Here is a 25,560-nt window from a genome sequence, read left to right as displayed (position 1 = left end):
GCTTGACCACTACCTGTAGGACACACTCCTCCTGTCTTAATGCACCAGACAATTTGTTAGAAATACTCATATGCTTTACATGTTTGTTTCTATGTTTGTTTGTATAACTATTATTTTCATTTATAGCACTTCATTGTTGCATTTCGTGTTTAAATACATTATGAACAGCAGCTATGCAAATTATTTCTTTATTCTCTATTTCCACCTGGCAATACTCATCCCGAGGCCTCTAGAGATTATGCAGCATTGATGTGATCCAAGACCTGTGAAGAGATGATGCCAAGGTATCCATAATCCTGGACCAGGCCGTATTCTGAGCTGATGATGTGGCGGTCATGGAATAGCGGAGACCCTGAGACTGATTCCTGAAGACCCCAGTGACTCCTGAAAGACCTAAACACTCGCCGGTGAAATTCTCACACCTGGAGCTTATCCACAATGGACGTCCAGCATTCTTCAGCCTCGGGCAGCTAGACTGCAGCCCTGCACAAAAAGTTTGGCCAGAGGAGAAATGATCTTGCCCAAGTGAACCTGGTTTCTCTTCAGGATTTTTCCTTCCCTTTTGCCAATTGGTGAAGTTTTGTTCCTTGCCACTGTCGCCACTGGCTTGCTTGGTTTGGGACTTGTGGAGCTGCGCATCGATGGATTTGCTCTTCAGTGACTTCCAGCAGTGAAATTTAAACCACACTGAACTGAACTAAACTGAAATTTAACTCTGAAAACTGGACTGATACAGTTTCAACTTACTAGAACTTCTATGTTAAGCTGCTTTGACACAATCTACATTGTAAAAGCGGTTTCTGGTGCAGTTCTTTATTTATTTGTATTTTTAGCACTCCCTTCATGTTTCATTTGAAATAATTAATTAATTTACTTTAGAAGCAATTCTGTAACTCTGCATTTTATTTGTGTTTATGTCATGTCATAGGTCTTAAATTGTATTCATATTGGTCTTTGAGGTCTTAAAAAGCTATAAAATGAACTTGGTGAAACATGCAGAAACCATGTGATTTTCCCTTTTCAACTGGTCAACCAGTTTGACCAGCCTTATTCAGCTAGGACAGCAAACAGTTAAGTAAACTGCAAGATTGCTTACTTACAGATGCTGATTAAACAGAGTGAAGAACATAAATGAAATTAAACTGCTCAGTCCATACAAACACAAGTGCTCTAATATGTCAACAACAAAGCCTATGGAAGCCAAGTCTGCCATTTTAACCAGTAAAAAAATTAAATATTAATAGCTAATGCTCCAGCTTTGCCAATACACAGATAAGGAGACAAGAGGCCATTTTAAATGGATGTTAATGGAGGAAAGGCTTCACTTTGCTGAATAAGCTGCTTTTGTGTATAAATGGCTTAATTTAGATACAACAGTGTATTGGCTAGTTTTGCCCTTAAAAGAACACTCCACTTTTATTTAAAGCAGTCTAAATTCACAACTCTCCTAGAGTTAAACACTTGAGTTGTACCATTTCTGAATCCATTCAGCTGATCTCCAGGTCTAGTGGAAGCACTTTTAGCTTAGCTTAGCATAGATCATTGAATTGGATTCGACCATTAGTATGTTTAAACTATTTATGCTAAAATGAGCTAAAAGTGCTCCTACCAGGCCCAGAAATTGGCTGAATGGATTCAAAAGTGGCACAACTCAACTGTTTAACTCTAGGGTAAATGTAAAATAAAAAAGTAAAGTGTTCCTTTGACCAGCTGTTTGTGGATGAATTATTTTTAAGTTTATGGCAGAATATTTTTTATAATTTACTACAGAAGTCACTGATCATTTTGTGACAGGATCCACAAAACATGTGAGGATCCACAGCCATATCCTCCTGCAGGCCAAGACTTGTTACTCACTGAAGCCAAGTAGGGCTGAGCCTGTTTAGTACCTGGATGGATGGCCACATGGAAAAACTACGTTGTCAATCTGCAGTCCTAATGCCCCAGTATAGTGACAGAGACTCTAGAGGATGCTACCGGGACATCTTTTGGATGAGACGTTAAACCATGGTTCTGACTCTTCATATGGTCATTAAAAATCCCATGTCATTTCTTGTAAAGGGTAGAGGTGTAACTTTGGTGTCATGGCCAGATTCCCTTCCTTGGCCCTTATCATACCCTCTCAACCCTCACCATCCACTGAATTACCACTACCACCTTACCACTACTGTCACCCACCATATGCAGCCGGTGTGTGGTGCATGCACTGGTACCATTGTCCTATGGCTGCTGTTGCATCATCCAGGTGCCGAAGCTGCATCGCCCCTTCCCCCCTCCCTCCACCACTTCATGACTATAAAGCTCTATGCGTGTATGGGCATACACAATACAGTAGGTGTGATATAAATGCACATTGCATTAGACTTCACATTCATTTCTGTGGTCTCTGCAAATAGTGACTTTTCACTGTTTAGCATGTAAAAGGCACATATGATCACATCACCCCATTATGAGTTCTCAAATATATAGATCTGCTGTTTCCAAATTCAGAAGTTGCACAAATAAAATTTCCAGATGTCCTCATACCTTATTTATAGTGGAAGTGCTTGCAAATAAATGCAAAGCAATGTACATTTTACATAAACAAATATAACTCAAATATTTAATAAACAAATCTTTATAATCAAATAAACAAATCTTTATAATATATCTGTATTAATGATATAATTTCTCTTTTACTTTTTGCACTTTGGTGATTGAAGATGCAGCAAGCATCCATTATTCCAATGCATTCATTAATATAATATAATATAATATAATATAATATGATGTAATGTAATGTAATGTAATGTAATATAATATAATATAATATAATAATGTCTTCACTGTATCCACAGCTGTTAGAACATATCAGAGAAGAAAGTGTCTGATTAACAGTATGGATTTATATTCCACTAGCTCTCCAAGTCAAGCCCCCTCTTTGACTGCTACATTGAAAACCACATTTGCTACAATCATTTCTGAAAATATATTGTCGCTTTGCCTTAGTTCATGTGTGTCACGCCATTTTTCATGACTTAATATGAATGATTTGTATAGAAATAACCCGTTACAGTATTTTTGTATTAGCACATTTTGTTGAAAGATATAACACTGGTTTATAATTTCAAAAAAAATCACTCAGTCATATTGTCTTCTGTCATGTTATGTTTTGCATGTTTTGCAGATTCAAATTTCTTAATGATACAATAAATGATTGCTATTGAAAAAAAAGTCACTGTAATATATATATATATATATATATATATATATATATATATATATATATATATATATATATATATATATATATATATATATATATATATATATATATATATATATATATATATATATATATATATATATACATTACAGTTACATTTATATATGTAATACTGAAATTCCATATTCATTCCATAATTTTGCCTTATGTAATGTTGTCATTTCTTTGTCTTATTTTATGTAAATGATCAAATTATTTCAAATAAATAACAATAGGCAATTCATATAGAAATTACTTCCACAGCTATTTTTATTTAAAGAAACTACTTTTATTTAAAGAGATAACAGTGAAGTACAATATGTTTTAGAATAATTTATTCATTATGCATACTTTGTTATGTTTTGGTTTTTTAATTTGCAATCTGTAATGTCGTCTTTGGTACATTAACATTTTTATTATTTGCATTTACTAATCTGGGGTGACACAGTGGCTCAGTGGTTAGCACTGTTGCCTCACAACAAGGTCTCTGGTTCAAGTCCCGGCTGGGTCAGTTGGCATTTCTGTGTTGAGTTTGCATGTTCTAACTGTGTTCGTGTAGGTGTCCTCCAGGTGCTCCGGTTTCCCCCACAGTCCAAAGACATGCACTATAAGTGAATTGGATGAACTGGCGTAGTGTGAATGTGAGAGTGTATGGGTGTTTCCTGGGTTACGGCTGGAAGGGCATCTGCTGTGTAAAACATATGCTGGAATAGTTGTTGTTTCATTCCACGGTGGCGACCCCTCATAATCAGAGACTAAGCTGAAAGAAAATTAATGAGTAATCTGCACAATTGTCACAGATATGACTGTCACTGTGATGTTTGCATTATTTACTTCTTATAGGCTCACTGAATAGTACTTCGGTCCTAACTGTCCACTCAGATTTGCATTTAGTCTTTTTTTTGTTTTTGGCAAATTATCAGATTTTTTATTTACCTACAATAAATGATGCTAGAAATCTGTGTCGTGGTAATTTGTGTCTCACAAACTTTTATTTACAGATATACTGAAATCTCGAGACATTTCTTCCAAAAAATTTAATTTTGCCTTGTTATATCATATTTTTTAGAGGTTTTGTAAGTAAATAAGTAAAAAAAAAAAAAAAAAGTAAACTGTAAAACAAACATTGATTTAAAACAAATAAATGTTGCCATTGTATATGTATCTTTAGGTTGTTAAAAAATAATAAACAAACAACAACAACAACAAAACCTGCAATGCAAGGCTAATACAAAAAAAAAAATATATAGTTTTTCATTTTGTCATGTCACATTTAATGTGATGTTATTATTTTATTATTTTGTAGTTTTAATAGAGATTGTTAAGGTATTTTTTGTATTCAAAACTTTTATATAAATGCATAACAAAATGACACATTAACTCCAACAACCATTATAAACCAAATGTAAAAAAAGCAGTCAGTAAATTTGCTTAATGCCTTTTAAATGACAGTTTTGTCTAATTCCAAGTTTTTTCGCTGACTGAAGCACCATTAACCATAATTGTGGTCATTATCCACAATTTCCGTTTAAATGAGCAGAGCATCAGCTTATTTATATATAAATAAATATTTTTTTTTCCAAATAACAGTTTTGGGCCGATGCCACACGCGGGACACCGCCACGTACATTCGCCCAGACCTGAGTGGCATTTCAAATCGATCATCCGTCGTCTGCGTCCTCGGGAAAGCCCTTCACCTCCACCTGATGGCAGCATCACGCAGCCCCTTCTCGCGGGTGCGTGGGAGTTCCCTGCTTCGCCATGTCGGGGTGGTGCAACGCGCTGAAAGGATCTCCCGATCTCTCTCTCTCTCTCTCTCTCTCTCTCTACCGCCTCCACCCCATCAGCAGCACCATCCTCCCCCTCACGACAGTCTCAGTCTCAGCAGCAGAAGAAGCATCGTCCTCCTCCACCCTCTCCAGGCAACAGCAGCAGCATCAGCACCATCATCATCATCCGGCGGTGAGATACGGAGGAGACGCATCCGAGTGATGCCACTGCACCAACCGCATCTCGTCACCGCGAACACACGCCGAGAATAAAGCGCTTCTTCTGCGAGGAGGGAGAAACACATTCGCCTGGAGACATTCACTGCCCATGAAGATGTCTAACGCCGACATGGTCTTGAACTCCACCGATCGGGTAGTGAAATGTAAGTGAATGCAGCATTTCCCTACCTATTTGCTTTTTACCTGGGGTTTTCTTTTGCGATGTCGCGCCGTTATTTATATGGCTACTAATGCTAATTAAGACGCATCGAGCGCGTTTGTTAATGTCATCGGTTTACGTTCGGGAATGAAGGGTTTATGATTTTGTCTTGCTTCAGATTGATGTTAATCGAGTCACAGGCAGGCAGGCAGGCAGGCAGGGGGAGACGCGTTAAATAAGGCAGATCCAGTGGAGGCGGTGATGCAGCAGGATTTTAGGTGGCATCACGCAGCCCTTCCTGTATTTTCTTCATAGACAATGGAAGCAATAGGGGCTTTCTGCGCGTATCTGAGCTGTTTGCTTTCTCCAGGGAAGCCTCTGAGTCTGAAGGTAAATCATTCGAGCTGGGAACTGTCACGCCCCCGTTGCGTCTGATTGATTTTCTCGCATTTGCTGGTCACGTAGCGCACATTAATATTCGCGAGTGTTCATGAAAGTGGAGATCATTGAGACTGAATATTAGCGTCATGATGCTGTATAGAAACTATACGTCATTTTAATTAAAGGTGCCTTCGGTCATTTTTTTTTTGTTTTAGCAAAATAAATGGTTAAAATTAATGGTTGTACTTACATGCTATTAAACTAATGCACACATGCGCGTCTTACTGCAAAGAAATATAATTTTATTCAACACGGAGAGGGTGGCCACCATGTTTGGATCACGTGATATACGTTTTTTGTTATAAGTTTGAAAGTAAAAGTAATGTCAAAACATGAAAATTAGAGAAACAAAGCTACTTCTCATTCAAGCTCAAACTACTGGTCAGTTAATCCATAATGTTCTTTTTTTATTATTATAGTTTGTTCATATTTACAATAGATCACACAACCTTTCAAAGAATACTTTATCTGACTCATACACATACACAGGCATTTTAATGCATGTGCATTTTAGCAATTTGTCTTTCTCCCAGGCTACAGGAACCTGTTCATGCATAATCTCTCAATATATTATATTCCATATAAATGTCTTTATTCTTTATGATAAAGTTGTATGAATGTACTTTGTATCCTCTTTGCACAATTACTCATCTCAGTAGGCATCCATGGCTGTTGCTGTCGTTTGCACATATTTCAGTGTGTTCTTTTTAGGAAGTTTTTTTGTTTAGTTTTTTGATCATTATGAGTTGACGCCACCAAGGTACAGCTGCCACCTTGTGAAAAAATTAATCACTACATTAAAAGGATATATATATATATATATATATATATATATATATATATATATATATATATATATATATATATATATATATATATATAATATATATATATATATATATACAATAGTGTGTGTTTACGAAAAGTGCGCTGTAATTCTATAATATGCTGATGACTAAAAATTGTGAACCCTACTTTGGCTTTATAGGTTTTTGAACTCCATGCATCCAGGCCAATAGGTGTCAGCATAAAGTCGAAAAGCAATGTTTAGCGATCTTTGTTAACAGGTGATGGGTTTCGCATTTGCAATTTTATGAATTCTCATTTTTCCTGTCATGTCTTATAAATTTGTCTGTTGGTTCTGATGATGGAAATATTATTGTGACATTGATAAAGCCAGACATTTTGAAATAGGGTGGACCTCAGTAATTACTCTCAAAATACATCAACAGATAATAACCACATGATCAGTGGCCAAAAGCAAGAGAGGGTTAAAAATAGCTAAACATATTAACCCTGATTTTTATTTTATTTTGTTATTTTGCATAATTTTTGGGTAATTATTTATTTGGCATAAAATAAATAATAAATACATTTTAAACAGTAAATAATAATAAACAGTAAGGCGACATGTTTTTAGCTTATTTTCATATTTAGACAACACTAATACTACAGTGGCCGAAAGAGCTTAATGTGCTGCAATTGAAGAAAACACATGCAATTACAAAAACTGCCAGCAAATTGACAAAAGATCATCAGTTCATCAGTTTGACAGCACATGTGCTGCAAATCTTTACATCGCATACACATTTTTAAAAAATGAGCTTCATTTTCCCACAACGCAACAACAATATTACGAAAACGCTGCATTTTCTCACAGCACTTACAAAAAGAATGGAACACAACAGAAATGTTTCAAGGGACCATAAAATGTGACGGACCCAGTTTTTTGTTATGGTCATTTATGCTAATAAAATACAAAAGCCAAGGGAATCAGGATGTTGAAATAAACAAACAAAAAACTCACCTTTCAAAGATCACCTACAACTTCACTGAGCAATTGTCATGGCACAGGAGCATCCGTCCAGCCTGATCTCACGAGAAAACGTAAGTATTTTACGTTTTGTCAGTTTAGTGGCTAATTGGTACGAATTCGTACGAGTTCAGTCGTACGAAATTGTACGATTTTAAAAAGGAGGCGTGGCACCTAACCCCACCCCTAAACCCAACCGTCATTGGGTGATGAGCAAATCGTACTAAATTGTACAAATTAGATCGTACGAATTCGTACGAATTAGCCACTAAATCAAAAAGTTACGAATTGCCGTGAGATTGTATTGGTCCGTCATGTTTTAGGGTCCCTTTGGAACATTTTCGTTGTGTTCTGTCCTTTTTGCAAGTGTTGTGAGGAAATGAAGCATGTTTTATTAGTTTGCTTGCATTGTGGGAAAATGCAGCACGTTTTTTAACGTGTATATGTTGTGAGGATTGGCAGCACGTGTTGGTGTTTTTATAACTGCACGTATTTTCTTAAATTGCAGGATGTTAAGCTTACTTGGCCCCCGTAGTATTGTGTTGTCTAAATATGAATATAAACTAAAAACTAAAACTATTTTCTGAAAATGTCATTTGAAATTTGGAGGAAATGTTATTAGATCATTATAGTATAATAGTTTAAAAAATTCTTAAATATGCATCTCACCTAATAAGTTCAGTAAATCAATAGAAAATTGGCTCTTTTTTTTTTAAACCCAGGCTCATGAAAAAAATTTGTCTAGGGATACATTTTTTTAAGAAGTGCGAAATATGTACTCTGTACTTTGTCTTCTTGCAGTTTTTGTTTTCACAAATCATATTTTCTTGTAAATTAGTGTGTAATTGCAAACTCTGGAGATACTCAGGTAAAAACCCAAAGTTGATCTGCTTCTAGTATTTTTTTTAACTCAAATTAACATAACTTCAGCTTAGCTGAAATTAATTTGAATTGCAAAAAAATATGGGTTTGTGAAGTTTTGAAACAGTTTTCAGGATATCTTCATTTGCATGCTAATGTGGCCTCATTTGAATGCTTTTTAACTGCGTTGTTTAAAAAATATTGGCTTCTGAAATGCTCCATGTGTCAAAGACAGACAAAAATGATAAATCTGTCACCCTTAACTGTTCAAATTTTATTTTAAAAAAGAAACGTCAAGCAGATTTATGTGCATAGTTGCACATATCAACCTGAAGATCACCCCACGTGTTGTTCAGTCCTGATTTGTTGACATGGACAGTTTTTTGGCAGAACATTTGATTTGCATCTGCTTTGAATGTGGAATCTTATGACAAGGGCCATTATAACTCGGGCTTTGATATAAGTCATCTGACCTCTGGAAAAGTTAAGGTTGCATTAGTCATGTAATGAGTCATAGTAGTGGCCCGTCTCCCCCGCACATAGAGCTAGTTCAGATCTGCCAGTATTAGCCGTAATGCCATTCGTCTCCTCTCCCCCTTATGTATAATTGAAGGCTTTTATCATCAACAAAATGCATCAATAAATAAGCACATCTAAATCCCAGTGATGAGGTCGGCTAAGTGTTCGTATTTGGCAGTGTGCAGCTCCAAATACAGCAGACAAACAAAGAATTTGATTCTGCAAGTTACTGATGACTTTTATTCCAAAATTAAAATAAAAATGTTATCTATTTTCAAGCGCATGTCACTGGTTTATAATGCATACATCTCAGTTTGTCTAGATATAGGATTTATAGCTTTGTGTTTGTGTAAAACATAACTCTGGCTTTATTCAGTGAACTACTGATTTAAATTCTAAATTAAAATGCTTTCCTTTAGAGCATTTTTTGGCATTAAATAACAAAAAGCTGCTATATTTTCACATATGTTTCTATTTCTTTGTAGTCAACACAAAACCAGTGTTTTTATTTGGGGAATAACCTTGATTTTTGATTACAAGATTTAAAAATACTTGTTATTTTAGTCAGAAATAAATGCTTAAACTTACGATGTTTTTATTTGAAATTTGGAGGAAATGTTTGTCTCCTCTCCCGCTCATGTATAATTGAAGGCTTTTATCATCAACAAAACGCATCAATAAATAAGCACATCTAAATCCCAGTGATGAGGTTGTCTCCGTGTTCGTATTTAGCAGTGTGTGCAGCTCCAAATACAGGAGACAAATAAAGAATCCCCACGGCAGCAAAGCAGGATTTCATACAACGTGTCATTTGCTGAGTCTCATTTACTAAGTGCAACTAGAGTTGGGCCTTTCATTTCTGCAGTGGCGTAATGGATTTTATGGCGCTTTCCATTTAGTGTTTTGATATGCTGGTTTATCGCCTCGTCTCATGGGAGCCGCGCTGAACATCGCTCTTTGTATGCTAAATCATTATATCGTAGCCGCGCTGCTAACGTTCTCCAAACTCGTTTCCAGCTGGATAATGAATCTGTCTTAATGTTCCCGCAATGACGGCGTGGTGCACATATGAAGCAATGTGAACTGAACTCCAGTGCAAATTAGTCTATATAGTGAAAGCACTTACAGGTGTGGAGGGATCAGGCTAAGAATGTTGTGATGGTTCATTTAAAGCAGAAGCTGAAGGATGTGGCTATTCTCTGGTTAAATTCTTTGCACAATGTAATAGGAAGAATAAGAACTGTTGTTGTTGGATAATTCATATATTTGAAATGCATTATTTATTATGTTTATGTATTATAGTACATAGCTATTTTATGCATGCTATTTATATTATAAGGCCTGCTTGGAGTAATTGCTTTGTGATAATAATATTAACTGTATTATATTGAAATGCAATTCTTCTTCTTCTTCTTCTTTATTATTATTATTATTATTATTATTATTATTATTATTATTATTATTATTAGAAGTAGTAGTAGTATAGTTTTAAAATGTATTATTATTATTGTTAGAATAATTTAAAATATATAATTATATATTACATTTATAATGTTTATATTTGTTTTTTACTAAAACATTTTTAATATATTTAATATATCTACATGCAGCTTTTCATTTAGTTTTCTATTTGTTACAATGTTGTTAAACCTAACTGTGTTTAAAAAAAAAATCTATGCTACCCTTGTTGTCAATATAAACAATATAACCAATATAATTTCTTTGATTATGCATTCATGGTAATCTGATTACCTTTAGATTACATTTAGATTACATTTATGCTAACCCTTCAGTCCAATGGACTCAAACCCAATTTCTGGAGGGCCGCAGCGCTGCATAGTTTAGCTCCAACCCCCTCCAACTCACACCTGCCTTATAGTCCATAGTAGACTTGAACACCTTGATTAGTTGAATCAGCTGTGTTTGATTAGGGTTGGTGCAGAGCTGCGGCCCTCCAGGAATCAAGTTTGAGACCTGTGCTTTAGTCCCTTTAGGAGATTTTGATCCACTAAAATTTTGAATTAAAGTTATCTCTGTATGATTATTATTTATATTGTATTTTGAAATAATACTTATGATTAATCATTAAATATTTCATTATTAATGTATATCTGACATGTCAAGAAATCATCACCAAATTGTCACCAAAAATTTTTAAAATAATGTTAAAAACCAGAAGCCATTAATTTCTTAAGTACTTTTATCCTACTCTGAAAGCCAATGGCTACAAGATGCCAACATTCTACAAAATATCTTCTTCCGTGTTCAGCAGAAAATACGAAAGTCATAAAGTTTTGGAAACACTTGAGAGTTTGTAAATGATGAGTAAATGCTTATTTTGCGGGAATTGTTCCTTTAAAGCCCAGAGGAAAAAGGTCAAGTGAATACTGGTGTACAAGTGAATACAGCCAGTTTCTGTTCTGGATGTTCTGGGTTGCCTTCATGCCAGGCTTAGAACGACCTACTTTAGTGAGTCCAATTCTGGAACATTAAATGTGTTAGTTGTGATGGGGCTCTTCAAGCCTCCTGGGATTCAAGAGGTATTGTCAGGATATAAACGGGACACTCAGAGGGGTGAGTTCTTTTGTTCTGATTAAGACATATAACGGGCTTTTCACACTTGCAGTATTAACCCTGGTTCATTTTAAACCCTGGGTTAACAGTATTCTGGGTTATTATGTTTCACACTGCTCATAATTTACATGAGGTTTTTAAAACATTGTTATAAATTGTTATATGTGAATGTACATTCTACTACCACTTTCGCTGTACATAACGCTGCATATTCTGTATTTTAATAAAAATTAAGCTTTATTAATGGCACAAAAGTTAACCACTAAAGGTATTTTTACATTTAATTATGTAATTTTTACATAATACCCAGAAAGCATTTTTTTTTTTTGTTTTTAAAAGATGTCTAATAGATGTCTAATAGACATCCAAACATAGTCGTCTTGGCTAAAACAAGGCTAAATTTGGGCTGTCTGTGGAAATATAATAGATGTCTAAGAACAGGCCAAAACTAGACTACAGTAGTCATCAAATAAACTGAAATTAATGACTACACATATAAAGTCTGTCTTATATTTCACGAATAGTCTCGTTTTCTTAGATGTCTATTAGATTTTCACTGACAGCCCAAGTTTAGCCTTGTTTTAGCCAAGCTGTCTACATTTAGATGTCTATTAGACGTCTATTAAACACAGAATTGTTTGCTGGGTATTGTGTATATTTGTACATTTAAGCCCAAGAACATGCATGAAGAATTCAAATTGGTGTTTGTGACACACATTAAACTGTGCCTAAGTACATACTACAGTTCTATCGGCTATATTCTTGTACATGAAAATATAGCTTGCAACATTTGCAGCGAGAGCTAAGTACATTACTTATGAATAATAATGAGTTAGTGATCTCAAATTTAAAAAATGAAGTTTGTAGTCAATGATATAATTTCTTTGATTACACATTCATGGTAATCTGATTACTTTGAGATTACATTTATGATAACCCTTATTCTATGCACAGTTGAAGTCAGATTTTTTTTTCTGTTTTAAATATTTAAATATTATAAGTGCATATGACAGTGTCCATGTCATTTAACCAGTCTGCCAAAAAAAACCCATATGTTAGCAACAGGTTTTACTATGAAACCATATAAACATTTAAAAAAAGAGAGAAATCATTAGGAGAATCAGTGAATTGTGAACAACATGGCTTAAATAAATGCAAATATTCAAATAATACATTTAAAAAAGTATAGTTTTATTATGAGCATTTTTAAAAGTAGTTTAATTACTACTGGTTAAATAATCCAGATTACATGTAATCTGTTACTACCCAGCTCTGTTTCTGACAGATATACTTTGCAGTTAATCCATGGATTGAATGCGTCCCAAACTGTGGGTCGTGGTCCGGACAGATCACAGATCAGTTGTGATCTGTTCCACCAGTAATTGGTGCGTCACTGAACATTGATGTAGTGCTTGGCTGATGTGGGTGGTTGCCAGAGCATTGCAGTTGCTAAGATGTTCCTAGATTGATTGATTTTTAAAGCATCTTTCTTTACAGTTGCTATGGTGTTGCGTTGCATGAACTGCGTAGGCTATAGGCTGGTTGACCATCTTGTTGTTGATGTTGTTGTTTTTTTTTATGTGGATTTGTATTCGAAAGATGTGATTATATATATGCATATATATTGTTTAACTATACTTCAAAAGAAAAATTACCTTATCGTTTACTCTCTCTTACAAACCTTTATGGCTTTCTTTTTTTCCATTAAACACAAAAGAAGAGATTTCGACGAAAGCTTGTTGCTGGGACCAATTGACTTTTATAGTATGCAAAAATCACTATGGAAAACAACGAGCAACCAGCATTCTTCAAATTATCTTCTTGTGTATTCAACAGAAGAAACGTCTAATGGTTTAAAACCACATGAGGGAGAGTAAATTGAGGTAAGTTTAATTTGTTTTTAGGTGAACTATTGCTTTAAGGGCTGTTACATTTATTTTTAAAGCAGTCACTTAATTTATTTATCACTCGATTTCTATAAAGCCCCAGTAAGACCAAGGTTAAATAACCATAATTAATAGTGGCTAAGACATACTTCTAAAAACTATTCTATATATAAACAAAGCGCAGTGATCACTTAACTGTAATAATACAGAGGAACAATATCAACCCAGGCTCATTCTGTAAACATACCTCTATATACATTTTTTGGAGAGCACTAAATACATCCCAGGAGCTACATTTTTTTGTTTTTTGAGAATCCACCAGAGGCCGCTGTGTACGCTTTTTGAGATCTCCAAGTTCTCTTGCAAGTGCCATTTATGCCTGCTCTTCTCACATAAATCCACCAGAGGCTGCTGTCGACTGGCTGACTGACTGACTAGATGACTGACCCACCCTCCTCCTTCTCTAAACCCAACCAATAGTGTTTTCAAAAGCACCCACCCACTTCCGTAAACCCAACCGGAAATTTTAAAAAGCAATCCCGAAAAACAAAAGCATTTGCCTGATTTTTACCACGTTTTCTGATTTTATCACATTCTCACCCTGTTATTTAATTGTTTATTTTTTATTATTACCCACCTTCTGGAACCATTCTCATTGTCGTGGTCAACTCGACCGACATACATGGCGAGCTAATGGGACAAACTGGTAAGAGCAGGAAAACGGTCCATACGGATGTAAGCGCAAAAGAAACGGCATCATACCACCCCGTAGCATTTATTTTAAAAACGAAATGCAGTCATACGTACTTCTGGCTACATAATTCGTGACCTCCAGAAACGTATATATGGCTATGTTTGCAGAATGAGTCTGAAAATCTGAAAATATCCTTACTATTTACTCACCCTGAAATGGTTACAAAACATTACAGCTTTGTTTATTATTTTTATTTATACTTATGAGTTGAAACCGCACAATTCTTAATTTCTTAACTTTATAGTATTATGTACAGTTCACTTAAATTTGTAAAAACAATCAATTTAACTGAATCAATTTGTGTTGGGACAACATGAAGGAACTGTGTGGAACCCAGCATTTTTTACAGTGTATTTTAAAGAAGCTGAAAGCCTGAAGCCACTAGCTGTTTCCATCCGCCTATTTTTATGCGCATTTTGGATATGAGCATAAAAAAGGGTTGATGGAAATGCCATGATGCGCATATGTTTTGAAATTGTGCATTAAAAAGGTACACACATAACTGAGTACGATAAACATTTTATTCAATAAGAATAGATGCACATAAACTACGATAGAAACACTTTTACTGAACAGATTCCAGGATGCGCATTAAAAAAATGTGACTTTGTATAAGAGATCACGTGATGATATATGTGTGTAAATGGACAAACCAGCAAGCTGACCACATTGTAAAACATCTGAAATGTTGTTTTGGTCAGTGTAAAAGGCTTTAACCATCTTAGTATTAGTGTTATTATATCATTAATCACCTCCAGAATTAAGAGCGTCTGTGCTCCGTGTCTCGGCATTCATTGCGTGTCGACATTGTCTTCTAAGGCCGTGTTTCCCAACCCTGTTCCTGAAGGCACACCAACAGTACACATTTTCAACCTCTCCCTAATCAAACACACCTGAATCAACTTATCATAACATCAGAAGAGACTCCAACACCTGAAGTTAATGGGTCAGAAAAGGGAGACATCCAAAATATGTACTGTTGGTGTGCCTCCAGGAACAGGGTTGGAAAACCCTGTTCTAAGGCACAAGTCATTTATTAAATAAAGAAGAGACTCACACGGCTTCTCCTACTGCAGCAAATTCCATTTTTACTGTTGATATTTGTCGCCAGTTAATCAGGAAGTGGGGATTTTATGTGCTTTGACTCGTTAGATGGAAGCGCTGCTTTATTTGCACATATTTTTCAAAAATATTAACATCTTATATTCCTGATTTGCTAATAAATTTAATTAGCATCTTTGGATGGAAACATAGCTACTGTACACCCACAGTGGGAAAAATAAAGATAAATGGTTTCCAGCTTTCTTCAAAATGACTTATTTTGTTTTCAACAGAAGAAAGAATCTCAAACACTTTTGGAACAAGTGGAGGTTGAGTAAACGATTCCAGAATTTTCAGTTTTGGGTGAACTGTCCCTTTTAAAAATGCGTTCTCATCTTTTAGCGTGTACCTAAAAGGGTGGGTGGTACAGTTGTAGAAATTTCAAACATGTGAGGGGAATGAGCCTGTGCAAGTTTCCCACTGACATTTTGAAACACTCTGGGGTTTTTAATCTTTTATTTAACAGCACTACTTGCATAATAGAATACTCTGAGTGAAAAGTATGAATGCTTACATTTTCATGTCTCAACCATGGAAAAAAAAATCTTTTTTTTTCAGTATTGATTTGCATTACAGAGATAGATCACTTCCAAAAAATTATATATTCAGTTATCATCCACTTATTCCAAATCAGTTTGACCCTCTTTCTTCTGTTGAACAGAAAAAAGGATATTTCAAAGAATGTTGCAAACCAGTGACATTCACTTTCTTAGAATACATTTTTCCTACCATGTGAGTGGCTATCTTTTTTCAACATTCTTCAAAATATCTCCTTTTGTGTTCAAATAAAAAAAAGAGTCAAATAAAGGTTTGCAACCCCTTGTGGGTGATTAAATGTTGGGTAAATGTTCAATTTTAGTTAAACAAACCTTTTAACTGAGTATTTCAGCATTTCTTGTTAACAATCAGTGCACTATTGTACATACATGCTTGAGTATGTATGACATGAGTGTCAGAACTTCAGACTTTGACTTTATTAGGATCCCTAATCTAAGAATGAGCAATATACAGAATTATGCAATTGAGTACACCCCATTTTGAAAATGAATATTTCTATCCATGCCTCAGTGAATATAGACAATGTGTTTTGGTGCTTTTAAACAAAACTTTATTTATTAAATTAATATTTAGTCACCAAACATATTTAGAAATTGAACGATAATACAATTAAATTCAAGCAAAATAGTGCAAAAATAAATTACAACCTACAAAATTTCAACTAAATATTTTAATTTTGTAAAAATTATATTAATATTATTATATATAACAATATATATATATATATATATATATATATATATATATATATATATATATATTGTTTAGCTTCTTATTAAAAATATGAAGTTAAAAGATAGATTTGTGAGGGGTGCACTTATATATGAAAAATAGAAGGGTTGAGGGAGCTTTCTTTCAGTTTAATGTATCGACTCAACAAATGGTTCCAAACAAATATGCTGTCATTTCAGCTTCGGTCTCTTTGTTGGTTGTTTGAAATAGCTCAGCATGAGCCTGCTCTGGCCACGCTGTTGCAATTTCCCATATTCATCATATACATTTTTAATGAGTTAATAAGCCTGTGTTTTCCCTTTGAATTAGTGCGATCCCTTGGGCTGTTCATTGAGTGATCATCCAGAACTGTTGTTCGAGCAATAAGCTCAAAGCAAAATGTGAGCGTAGTCTGCTCAGTGGCTGAAAGAATCCATTATGGGCCAGATGTACAAGAGTGGATGGAGGGTGGGGTGTTAATTTATCGTTTTTAATAAACCTTGATGATGTAGCTTGTCGGACTGTACAGATCCCTGTGTCACACTTTAGTCAGTCACTAGTTATAATGTCAAAGTTTATGACAATCAAAATCTGTTAAAGTCAAGATATATACAAGAAGACTTCCAGAGTTCATGTCTTAAATTGAAGCAAAAGTCAATGAAAGTCAAACAAAATATATTAGTATTTAATGCAATCTATATTTCCCTTTCTCCACATATTCTTTATTTAAAGCAAGGTATATAGTATCTTAAATATATATTTTCCAGAGCTTTTTCTCACTACAAGCTTCCTTTTTGGTCATGATAGAGGGGCATGACATACACTATTTTCTCTATGACTTTAACTTGTCTCAACATTTTCTTGTAAACAACATCAGGTTGTTTAAAGTTGTCCCACTCTTGTTACAATAGCATAATTGTTATCAGGATTGGTGCTACTGTTCTTTTGGTAGTCATAATAGAAGTAACACTGCAGGAAATTAAAATCAATAATCAGAAAAAAAATTGGATTGCAACGGTCATTGATCAGCTGTCAGAGATATACCAAATTTGCCAATAGGATTGTAGGAATCTGTTAGTGTTTTCAAAAATACCAGAGCTGTTTTTTTGTAAAAATGACAGAATTTAAATGCTTGCACAAATATTGCGCAAATTGTTACATTTTAACATGCTTTACTTGCATTAGCAGGTTGTTGATTTGCATGTAAACCAGGACAAAGGGTATTTGTATTAGTGGATTTTTGGGACTTGAATCTTTTAACACAGTTGTAGGGAACCTATGACTCGCGAGCCACATGTGGCTCTTTGACCAAAAACATGTGGCTCAAAAGCTCTCTCCCTTCAATATTATTTAGCGGTTGAAAAATTAATAACCGTCACTAGAAAATCAGAAGTTTCTTATTAAAAACACAATTACAATTCCTTTTTTAGTGTAATTTTTTTACAGCAAAATGAATAAGAACTTAGGTAACAATAAAAGGACGCTTTGATCAATGTGTGTCCGGCGCTAGTTATTTTGTTAGATAAGCTCCAGATTTGTCTTCAGTACTGACTAATCTAATGTACATGCACAAATATAATATTGTATTGCTTCCTATTAAAAATATGAATTTACAAGATAGATTTGTGAGGGGGCGACATGGTGGCGCAGTAGTTAGTGCTGTCGCCTCACAGCAAAAAGGTCGCTGGTTCGAGCCTCAGCTGGCAACATTTGTATTGGCAACAGTTGGCATTTACATTTACATTTACATTTAGTCATTTAGCAGACGCTTTTATCCAAAGCACATTTCTGTGTGGAGTTTGCATGTTCTCCCTGCGTTCACGTGGGTTTCCTCCGGGTGCTCCGGTTTCCCTTACAAGAACAAAGACATGTGGTATAGGTAAATTGGGTGGGCTAAATTGTCTGTAGTGTATGTGTGTGAATGCGTGTGTATGGATGTTTCTCAAAGATGGGTTGCAGCTGGAGCCGCCGCGCAAAACATGTGCTGGATAAGTTGGCTGTTCATTCCGCTGTGGCGACCCCGAATTAATAATGGGACTAAGCCGAAAAGAAAATGAATGAGATTTGTGAGGGGTGTACTTTTATATGATGAGCACTGTATATAAGTCTTTCATTTTTTAATGATTTAACATGACAACCAGCAAATTAGGCATGCAAATGATTACATTTTGATGTCACTACTACCTAATAAACTGATTTACTAATAATCTTGTAAATGGAGTTTACCCACAGTGTTGTGTTATTGATGTATAATGCATGTAAAGCTGGACAACAGGTTATTTGCATAAGCTGATTTTTGTGAGCACATTGATGTGCATGTAAACATGTCATTGACAGGGTTTAGATGCTGGGGGATCTGCTTGCCTGATATGTACATGCAGGCTTTATATATAGTAGTGTTGGTGAATTATTTAAGCATTGCTTTGCAGCACTGTTTCAGTTCACATGGCTCTCTTACATAACAACACTTCCCCGAGGTCTGCTGATGAGATGGAGAGGAGGAGGCAGATGAGGGAATGAAGAAGAAAGATGAAAGAAAGCATGAACATCTTAAGGCCTCTTCACACCGATGTGAATATTCAGTGCAAATGTTCAGTCAGAGGACATTGTTGTATAAAAACAAAGACAGGCTTCTTTTCAAACAGTGCAAACACTCTGCTGTTAAATCAAAGATAATTTTTTGCAGTGTCTTTTTGCATATATTAGAGCTGCATGATATTGGCAAATTTTGAATTTAGATTAACTGGGATGAATTTGTAAGGGTGTCAATCACGTATATCAATAAACAAATTGCAAGCAAGAGTAATTACAATAGAGCAAAGGATAAAGTAAAATAAACAGTGCTTTATGGTTTTCCGCAGACTCAAACAGTATTCAGGTACAGAAATGAGTTATGAAATGTAAAATAACACTGTAAAGTCTTCATTGTATTATTAATTCATTCAAATTATTCATCATTAACATTACAAATGTTGTACATTTATGTGTGCGAATGCTTTAAACTCTCTTGAAATGCCTTTGAAACACGTGCAAATGATAAAGTTTCACTCTGTTATGTTATACTTTGAAATGACTCCACAAATCTCACATGTTCTCAGTTGTTGTGCTGATCAACTATAATCCCAACTCAGCATTGAATATTCTGACACACACATTGCAATATCGATGCTGAAATGATATATTGTGCAGCCTTATATATCTACACACACACACTCCCGGTCAAAAGTTTGGGGTCAGTGGGATTTAAAAAAGTTTTAAAGCTTATTCTGCTCACCAAGGCTGCATTTATTTCATCAAAAAAAAAATAAATAAATACAGTAAAAATTGTTCTTGCACTATAAAATAAAGCAGTTTATAATTTAATAGTTTATTCCAGTGATTTTAAAGATGAATTTTCAGCTTTCAGTCCTCAATCACATGATCCTTCAGAAATCACTCTAATATTAATTATTATTGTTAATATTAATAATAGTTACAGTAATAAAAGCAATAATGACTAGACTAATTATTTAATAAGCCATATCAGCGGTGTCTGCAGTGTGCGTACCTACCATGAGAGGGCACGAATTAATGCCATTTATTTATTTATTATTTTATTTTTTTTATATAGATTTTTTTTATTTATTATTATTTTTTTACATAATTTAAATTGATTATTATACAGTATACACTACAGTATATTGACAAAGCAAGAAAGAATGAGAATAAACAAAGGGGTGGATTTGTGTACTTTAAAGTGTGTATGTACTTGCATGGTGGGAGGTGGGTAAAGAAATCTACTGGCTTTAGTTTTGCTGGCAGTTTTTCCGCACACTAAAAATTACAATTCAGATAGCTATTGTTTACAACAAGGTTCAAGATGAGTAAACGCTCTTTAAAACAGCTAAACTTAATTGAGACATTTGCCAAAAGGCCTTAAACTAATGAGACATAAATTGTTCCCCTACACGGGGTGGAGACTGCAGTCTCATCAGCACCTGAGCTGGGGTAACTCCAGACCCAGCCTGTGTCTCATTCATCGGACACTTTTGATCCAGCTGTGCAGCCCCTTCGCATGGAACCGCTACCATTCAAGGTGTTTTAAACAATTTTAGGAATAAGGGATGATGGGGCGGGGTGGTGCTGGATATGTGCGTACTTTGAATAAAACCCTGCAGGTGCCCCTGAGCCATATCACCCTGCGGCTCAAGACCGATTTCTTACTGAAGCTAAGCAGGGCTGAACCGGGTTAGTACCTGGATGGGAGACCACATGGGAAAACTAGGTTGCTGTTGGAAGTGGTGTTAGTGAGGCCAGCAGGGGGCTCTCAACCTGTGAACTGTATGAGTCCTAATGCCCCAGTAAAGTGAAGGGGACACTACACTGTCAGTGAGCACCGTCTTTCGAATGAGATATTAAACCGAGGTCCTGACTCTCTGTGGTCATTAAATATCCCATGGCACTTCTCGTAAAGAGTAGGGGTGTAACCTCTGGCGCTGTTACATGTGGCTGCTGTCGCATCATCCAAGTGGATTCTGCACACTGGTGGTGGTGTGGAGAGACGCCCCTCATGACTGTGAAGTGCTTTGGGTGTATGGCCATACACAGTAAATGCGCTGTATAAATGTATTACATTACATTTGAAAATACATACAATAAGTAACAAGTAAATATTTAATTAACAAGTATTTAACAATTTAACCAGATTTTTACATTTCCCCAAGTGTAAAATTCATTACATACAACAAATATATAATACATTTGATACACAACTTTTTATTTGTTTTTATTCCCAGCAAAACATTTTAACATATATTATTATTATATCATTTGACAACTGCATTAGATAAAAATAGTAAAAAAATATTTAGTAAATATAAAGTTAAATTATTTAAGATTCATTTGATTATTTGTCTATGTAGTTCATTTATTATTAATTTAATAATTCAATTCAATTAGTTCAATTATTTTATTCATATGTATATCTAATTAATTAAAATGTATTTAATAAAAAACTTTAAAAAGACCTGAATTACACATTTTTGTGTTTGAATTGCATAAACATTTCTCATCCATTTTGATGCTGTTACATCATAAACAAGTTAACTTAATGTTATGCATATTTGCCAGACCAACGCAAGATTCGTATTGCTCAGTAAAAAATAAATGCAATTAATTATTAGTTGTTTAATAATACATTATAAAATAGTTTACTAATCATTATTTGTTTATTACAAACTATTAATGTCCTTCGATTTTATTTAAATAATAATACGTCTTCCAAATTCATTCAGTTTAGTAAAAAATAAATTTACAATAAAAAAATCTTACATTTTATTGAATTAAAATAATAAATATTTATACAAATGAAATATTAAAACATTTTTAATAATGATAACAACATATATGAATCCATTCAATTCAAGCTCTTCCGGTTCAAATGTATTGAACCATATTTAATTAGCTGGTAATAATAAATAAGCCAGGTTACTGTTTATTTGAAATTTTTATTTTATTAAAACTCAAAAGCATGACTGACGAATAATATTTCTTATTAGTTTGTACTTAATCTATGTAATCAAAGTAATTACATTATTAATTATTAATGATTATTAGTACAATTCACAGACAAACATTAATGATTCTAGTGAAATTTGTGTGACATCTGTTGCACCGTTAAGACCCACCAATTTCAGAGCATTTCCTTTAAATCAGTTACCTCAAATATTTGCTTTTTATATCCCTGGACTGCACATTGATTCTTGTTCTGCGTTAGGTGTGTGTAGGTTTTTAGAGGCAGGAGCCAGAAAGGGCTTTGTGTGAGCGAAGGCTGTAAGGAGCAGGACATAAAGATGTTTCCATGGAGAAAGGTGGACAAAGGATCTGGAGGACAACAAAAGGGAATATGAAGAGCGCCAAGAGAAAGTGACAGATGAAGGCTGAAGCAGACAGGCAGAGGACGAGAGAGAGAAATAAGACAAACAGCAAGAAGTAGACAGAAGGAGAGCCACGCATGAGGACGCTTGTAGATTGCACATATACATGACAGGTCTGCGGATGAAGACTGGAGCGTTTCAGCGTCTGCTTGTTAGAGCCTTTCTGCTTCGACAAACACACATCAAACATCACTAAAGTAATCACTCTTTCATTAAAGGGATAGTTCACGCAAAAATGAAAATGCTCTCATCATTTACTTACCCTTAAGTGGTTTTGTTAAGTTATTTTTTCTGTTGAGCACTAAAGAAGATATTTTGAAGAATGCTGGAAATCGGAAGACATTGATATCTTATTACTTATACATTACTTATACATTTATATTTACACAACATAGATTTAACTCATTTTTAAAGCATGCGGTACCTATTTTTAAGAAATATACAAATAAAACTCATGGAAATTAGTGGTATTTAATATACTTGTTGAACAGAAGCAGTAATGAAGTAGCAATTAAAGTGCACTTATAGTGTATACACATTACACATTTAAAAAAAAAAAGGAAAAACATACAAAAACATATATACAGTTGAAGTCAGAATTATTAGTCCCCCTTTGAGTTTTTTTTTTTTCTTTTTTAAATATTTCCCAAATTATGTTTAACAGAGCAAGAATATTTTCACAGTATGTCTGATAATATTTTTTCTTCTGGAGAAAGTCTTATTTGTTTTGTTTCGGCTAGAATAAAAGCAGTTTTAATTTTTTTTAAAACTGTTTTAAGGTCAAAAGTATTAGCCCCTTTAAGCTGTAAATATATTTTCTACAGAACCATCTTTATACAATAACTTGCCTAATTACCCTAACCTGCTTAGTTAACCTAATTAACCTAGTTAAACCTTTAAATGTCACTTTAAGCTGTATAGAAGTGTCTTGAAAAATATCTAGTAAATATTATTTACTGTCATCATGGCAAAGATAAAATAAATCAGTTATTAGAAATGGGTTATTGAAACTATTATGTTTAGAAATGTGTTGAAAAAATCTCCGTTAAACAGAAATTGAGTAAAAAAATAATAAACATGGGGGCTAATAATTCAGGGGGCTAATAATTCTGACTACAACTGTACATCAGGTAAATACAAATGGATTCAATTTAGAATTTTGTTATTAAGATGCTGTTAACACCACGTGGATAGTATTCTGTTTATACACACATGATAAGTATTATTTATCATATACTTAGGGGGCAACTGGTTACTAAATAAAATATAAATATTAAACTATTTTCATAATTTATTTATTTATTTATTTGTTTGTTTATTTACTATAAAAGAAACTCAAATCAGTTTGCAAAAGTTGGAGAGTGAGTAAAGGATGACAGAATTTTAATGTTTTAGTCTTTTCTGTGATGTTAGTGTGGTAAAGCAGAATTGCAAATATAAAACAAAATTTAAAAAATGTACTCTTTTATATGGGGCTTGACAGGTAAGAGCTTGACTTTCTGTCTCTAAGTATTTTTATAAGCCTGTTAATTTTTCATGCAAATCTGAACATCTTTTCCAACACCAGTTAAATCAGCCTAATCTCACCAGAAAACTTAAGTATTTTATGTTTTGTCAGTTTAGTGGCAAATTCAAACAAACTTGTATGAGTTCAGTCTTTTAAAAAGGAGGTGTGGCACCTAACCCCACCCCTAAACCCAATCGTCATTGGGGGATGAGCAAATAGTACTAAATTGTACGAATTAGATCATACAAATTCATACGAGTTAGCCACAAAATCAAAAAGTTACAAATTGCCGTGAGATTGTGTTGGTCCACACTAACTCTACAGTAGCCACTCCCTAAAATCTTGCTATTGGTTGAGATGGAAAGTGACTGACAGATTTGTGCAACTGCTCTCAAAGTTTTGATGGTACTTGGAAGGCTCCACAAAAGTATATTTACTTGTTGGGGTGTGGAGTTTCTATTAGAGATGCACACTTGACTAACCTGTGGGATTTCTCCAGCCTGATCTCACAAGGAAATGTAACTACTTTACATTTTGTCAGTTTAATGGATAATTCCTACGAAGTTCAGTTGTACGAAAATGTATGATTTTAAAATGGAGGCGTGGCACCCAACCCCGCCCCTAAACCCACCGTCATTGGGGGATAAGCAAAACGTACTAAACTGTACAAATGAGATCATATGACTTCAAATTAATTTAATATTGATATAAATATTAATACATGAACTGCACATGTTCACCAGAATAGCAAAGTAACGCACTGACAGGGCATTTTTGTGAAGTATACTTGTTCTTGCTGCTTCAATAGTGTTACTGTGCTGTCATTGAAAGTCTGGTAAAAAGATGCCTCTCAACTCATTCACTGTTAATAAAAATTCTACAGTCAAATTAAATTAGGATATTTTATTGGGTTTATTTGTTGGTTTTGTTTAATCAGTATAGATTTTGAGTTAGTAATTAAGTGAAAAAGTCCTACAAAAAAAAAAAGTAATAATGAAATTATTACAAATATTTTCTGTGCAAACAGAACGTATGGTTTTGGTTTTGGTTTTGGGCCAGAATTTTCATTTTGGTCCATCCTTAGCAAAAAAAATCCTTCTGTTAAATAGATTAATTTGAATTAAGAAAATATGAAAAATTCATAGTGTAAAATTATAACATAGAAACATCTCAATTTAATATTTTAGCCATTATCGCAAGCTTTCCGCTTTGTGGAAAATAAATATATGCACTGCCTGTTTCAGAGGGAATCAAGGCACGACGTCATCCCTCATCACACTCTAAATCAACACCCCATCATAACTCCACACTCCACTATGCCTACCATGGTCCAGCCCCTTCCCCCTTCACATACCAGTCAGCAGGGCTGGGCAGCCGCACCAACTCCATCTCTTTCATCTCTTCCTTCTCCAGCATATTGGCTTTTCATGCATGGGTTGTGTTCAGGCCTGCAAGCTGCCACACTTCCACAGCCCACAAACACATAAAGCTCAGCACACTTTTCCACACAAACGCCAGTCATGTTTTC

The 25,560-nt window shown here is 34.5% G+C and overlaps 2 protein-coding genes across 2 annotated transcripts in view; one reads left to right on the top strand and one right to left on the bottom strand.

Annotated features, from left to right (window-relative positions):
* The window catches only part of cxxc5a (CXXC finger protein 5a), a 142,376-nt gene that overhangs the window by 68,700 nt on the left and 48,116 nt on the right, over positions 1-25,560 (bottom strand). The window lies entirely within an intron of this gene.
* ppp3ca (protein phosphatase 3, catalytic subunit, alpha isozyme) overlaps positions 5,029-25,560 on the top strand; it is a 130,973-nt gene continuing 110,441 nt past the window's right edge. The window contains 1 exon segment of the mRNA XM_056446772.1: positions 5,029-5,396. Within this exon segment, the coding sequence (XP_056302747.1) occupies positions 5,342-5,396 (55 nt within the window). The 5' untranslated portion in view covers positions 5,029-5,341.

This window comes from Danio aesculapii, chromosome 21, assembly GCF_903798145.1.
Source record: "Danio aesculapii chromosome 21, fDanAes4.1, whole genome shotgun sequence".
In the NCBI taxonomy this organism is placed as follows: Eukaryota; Metazoa; Chordata; class Actinopteri; order Cypriniformes; family Danionidae; genus Danio; species Danio aesculapii.
This window is presented reverse-complemented; position numbering and strand designations above follow the sequence as displayed.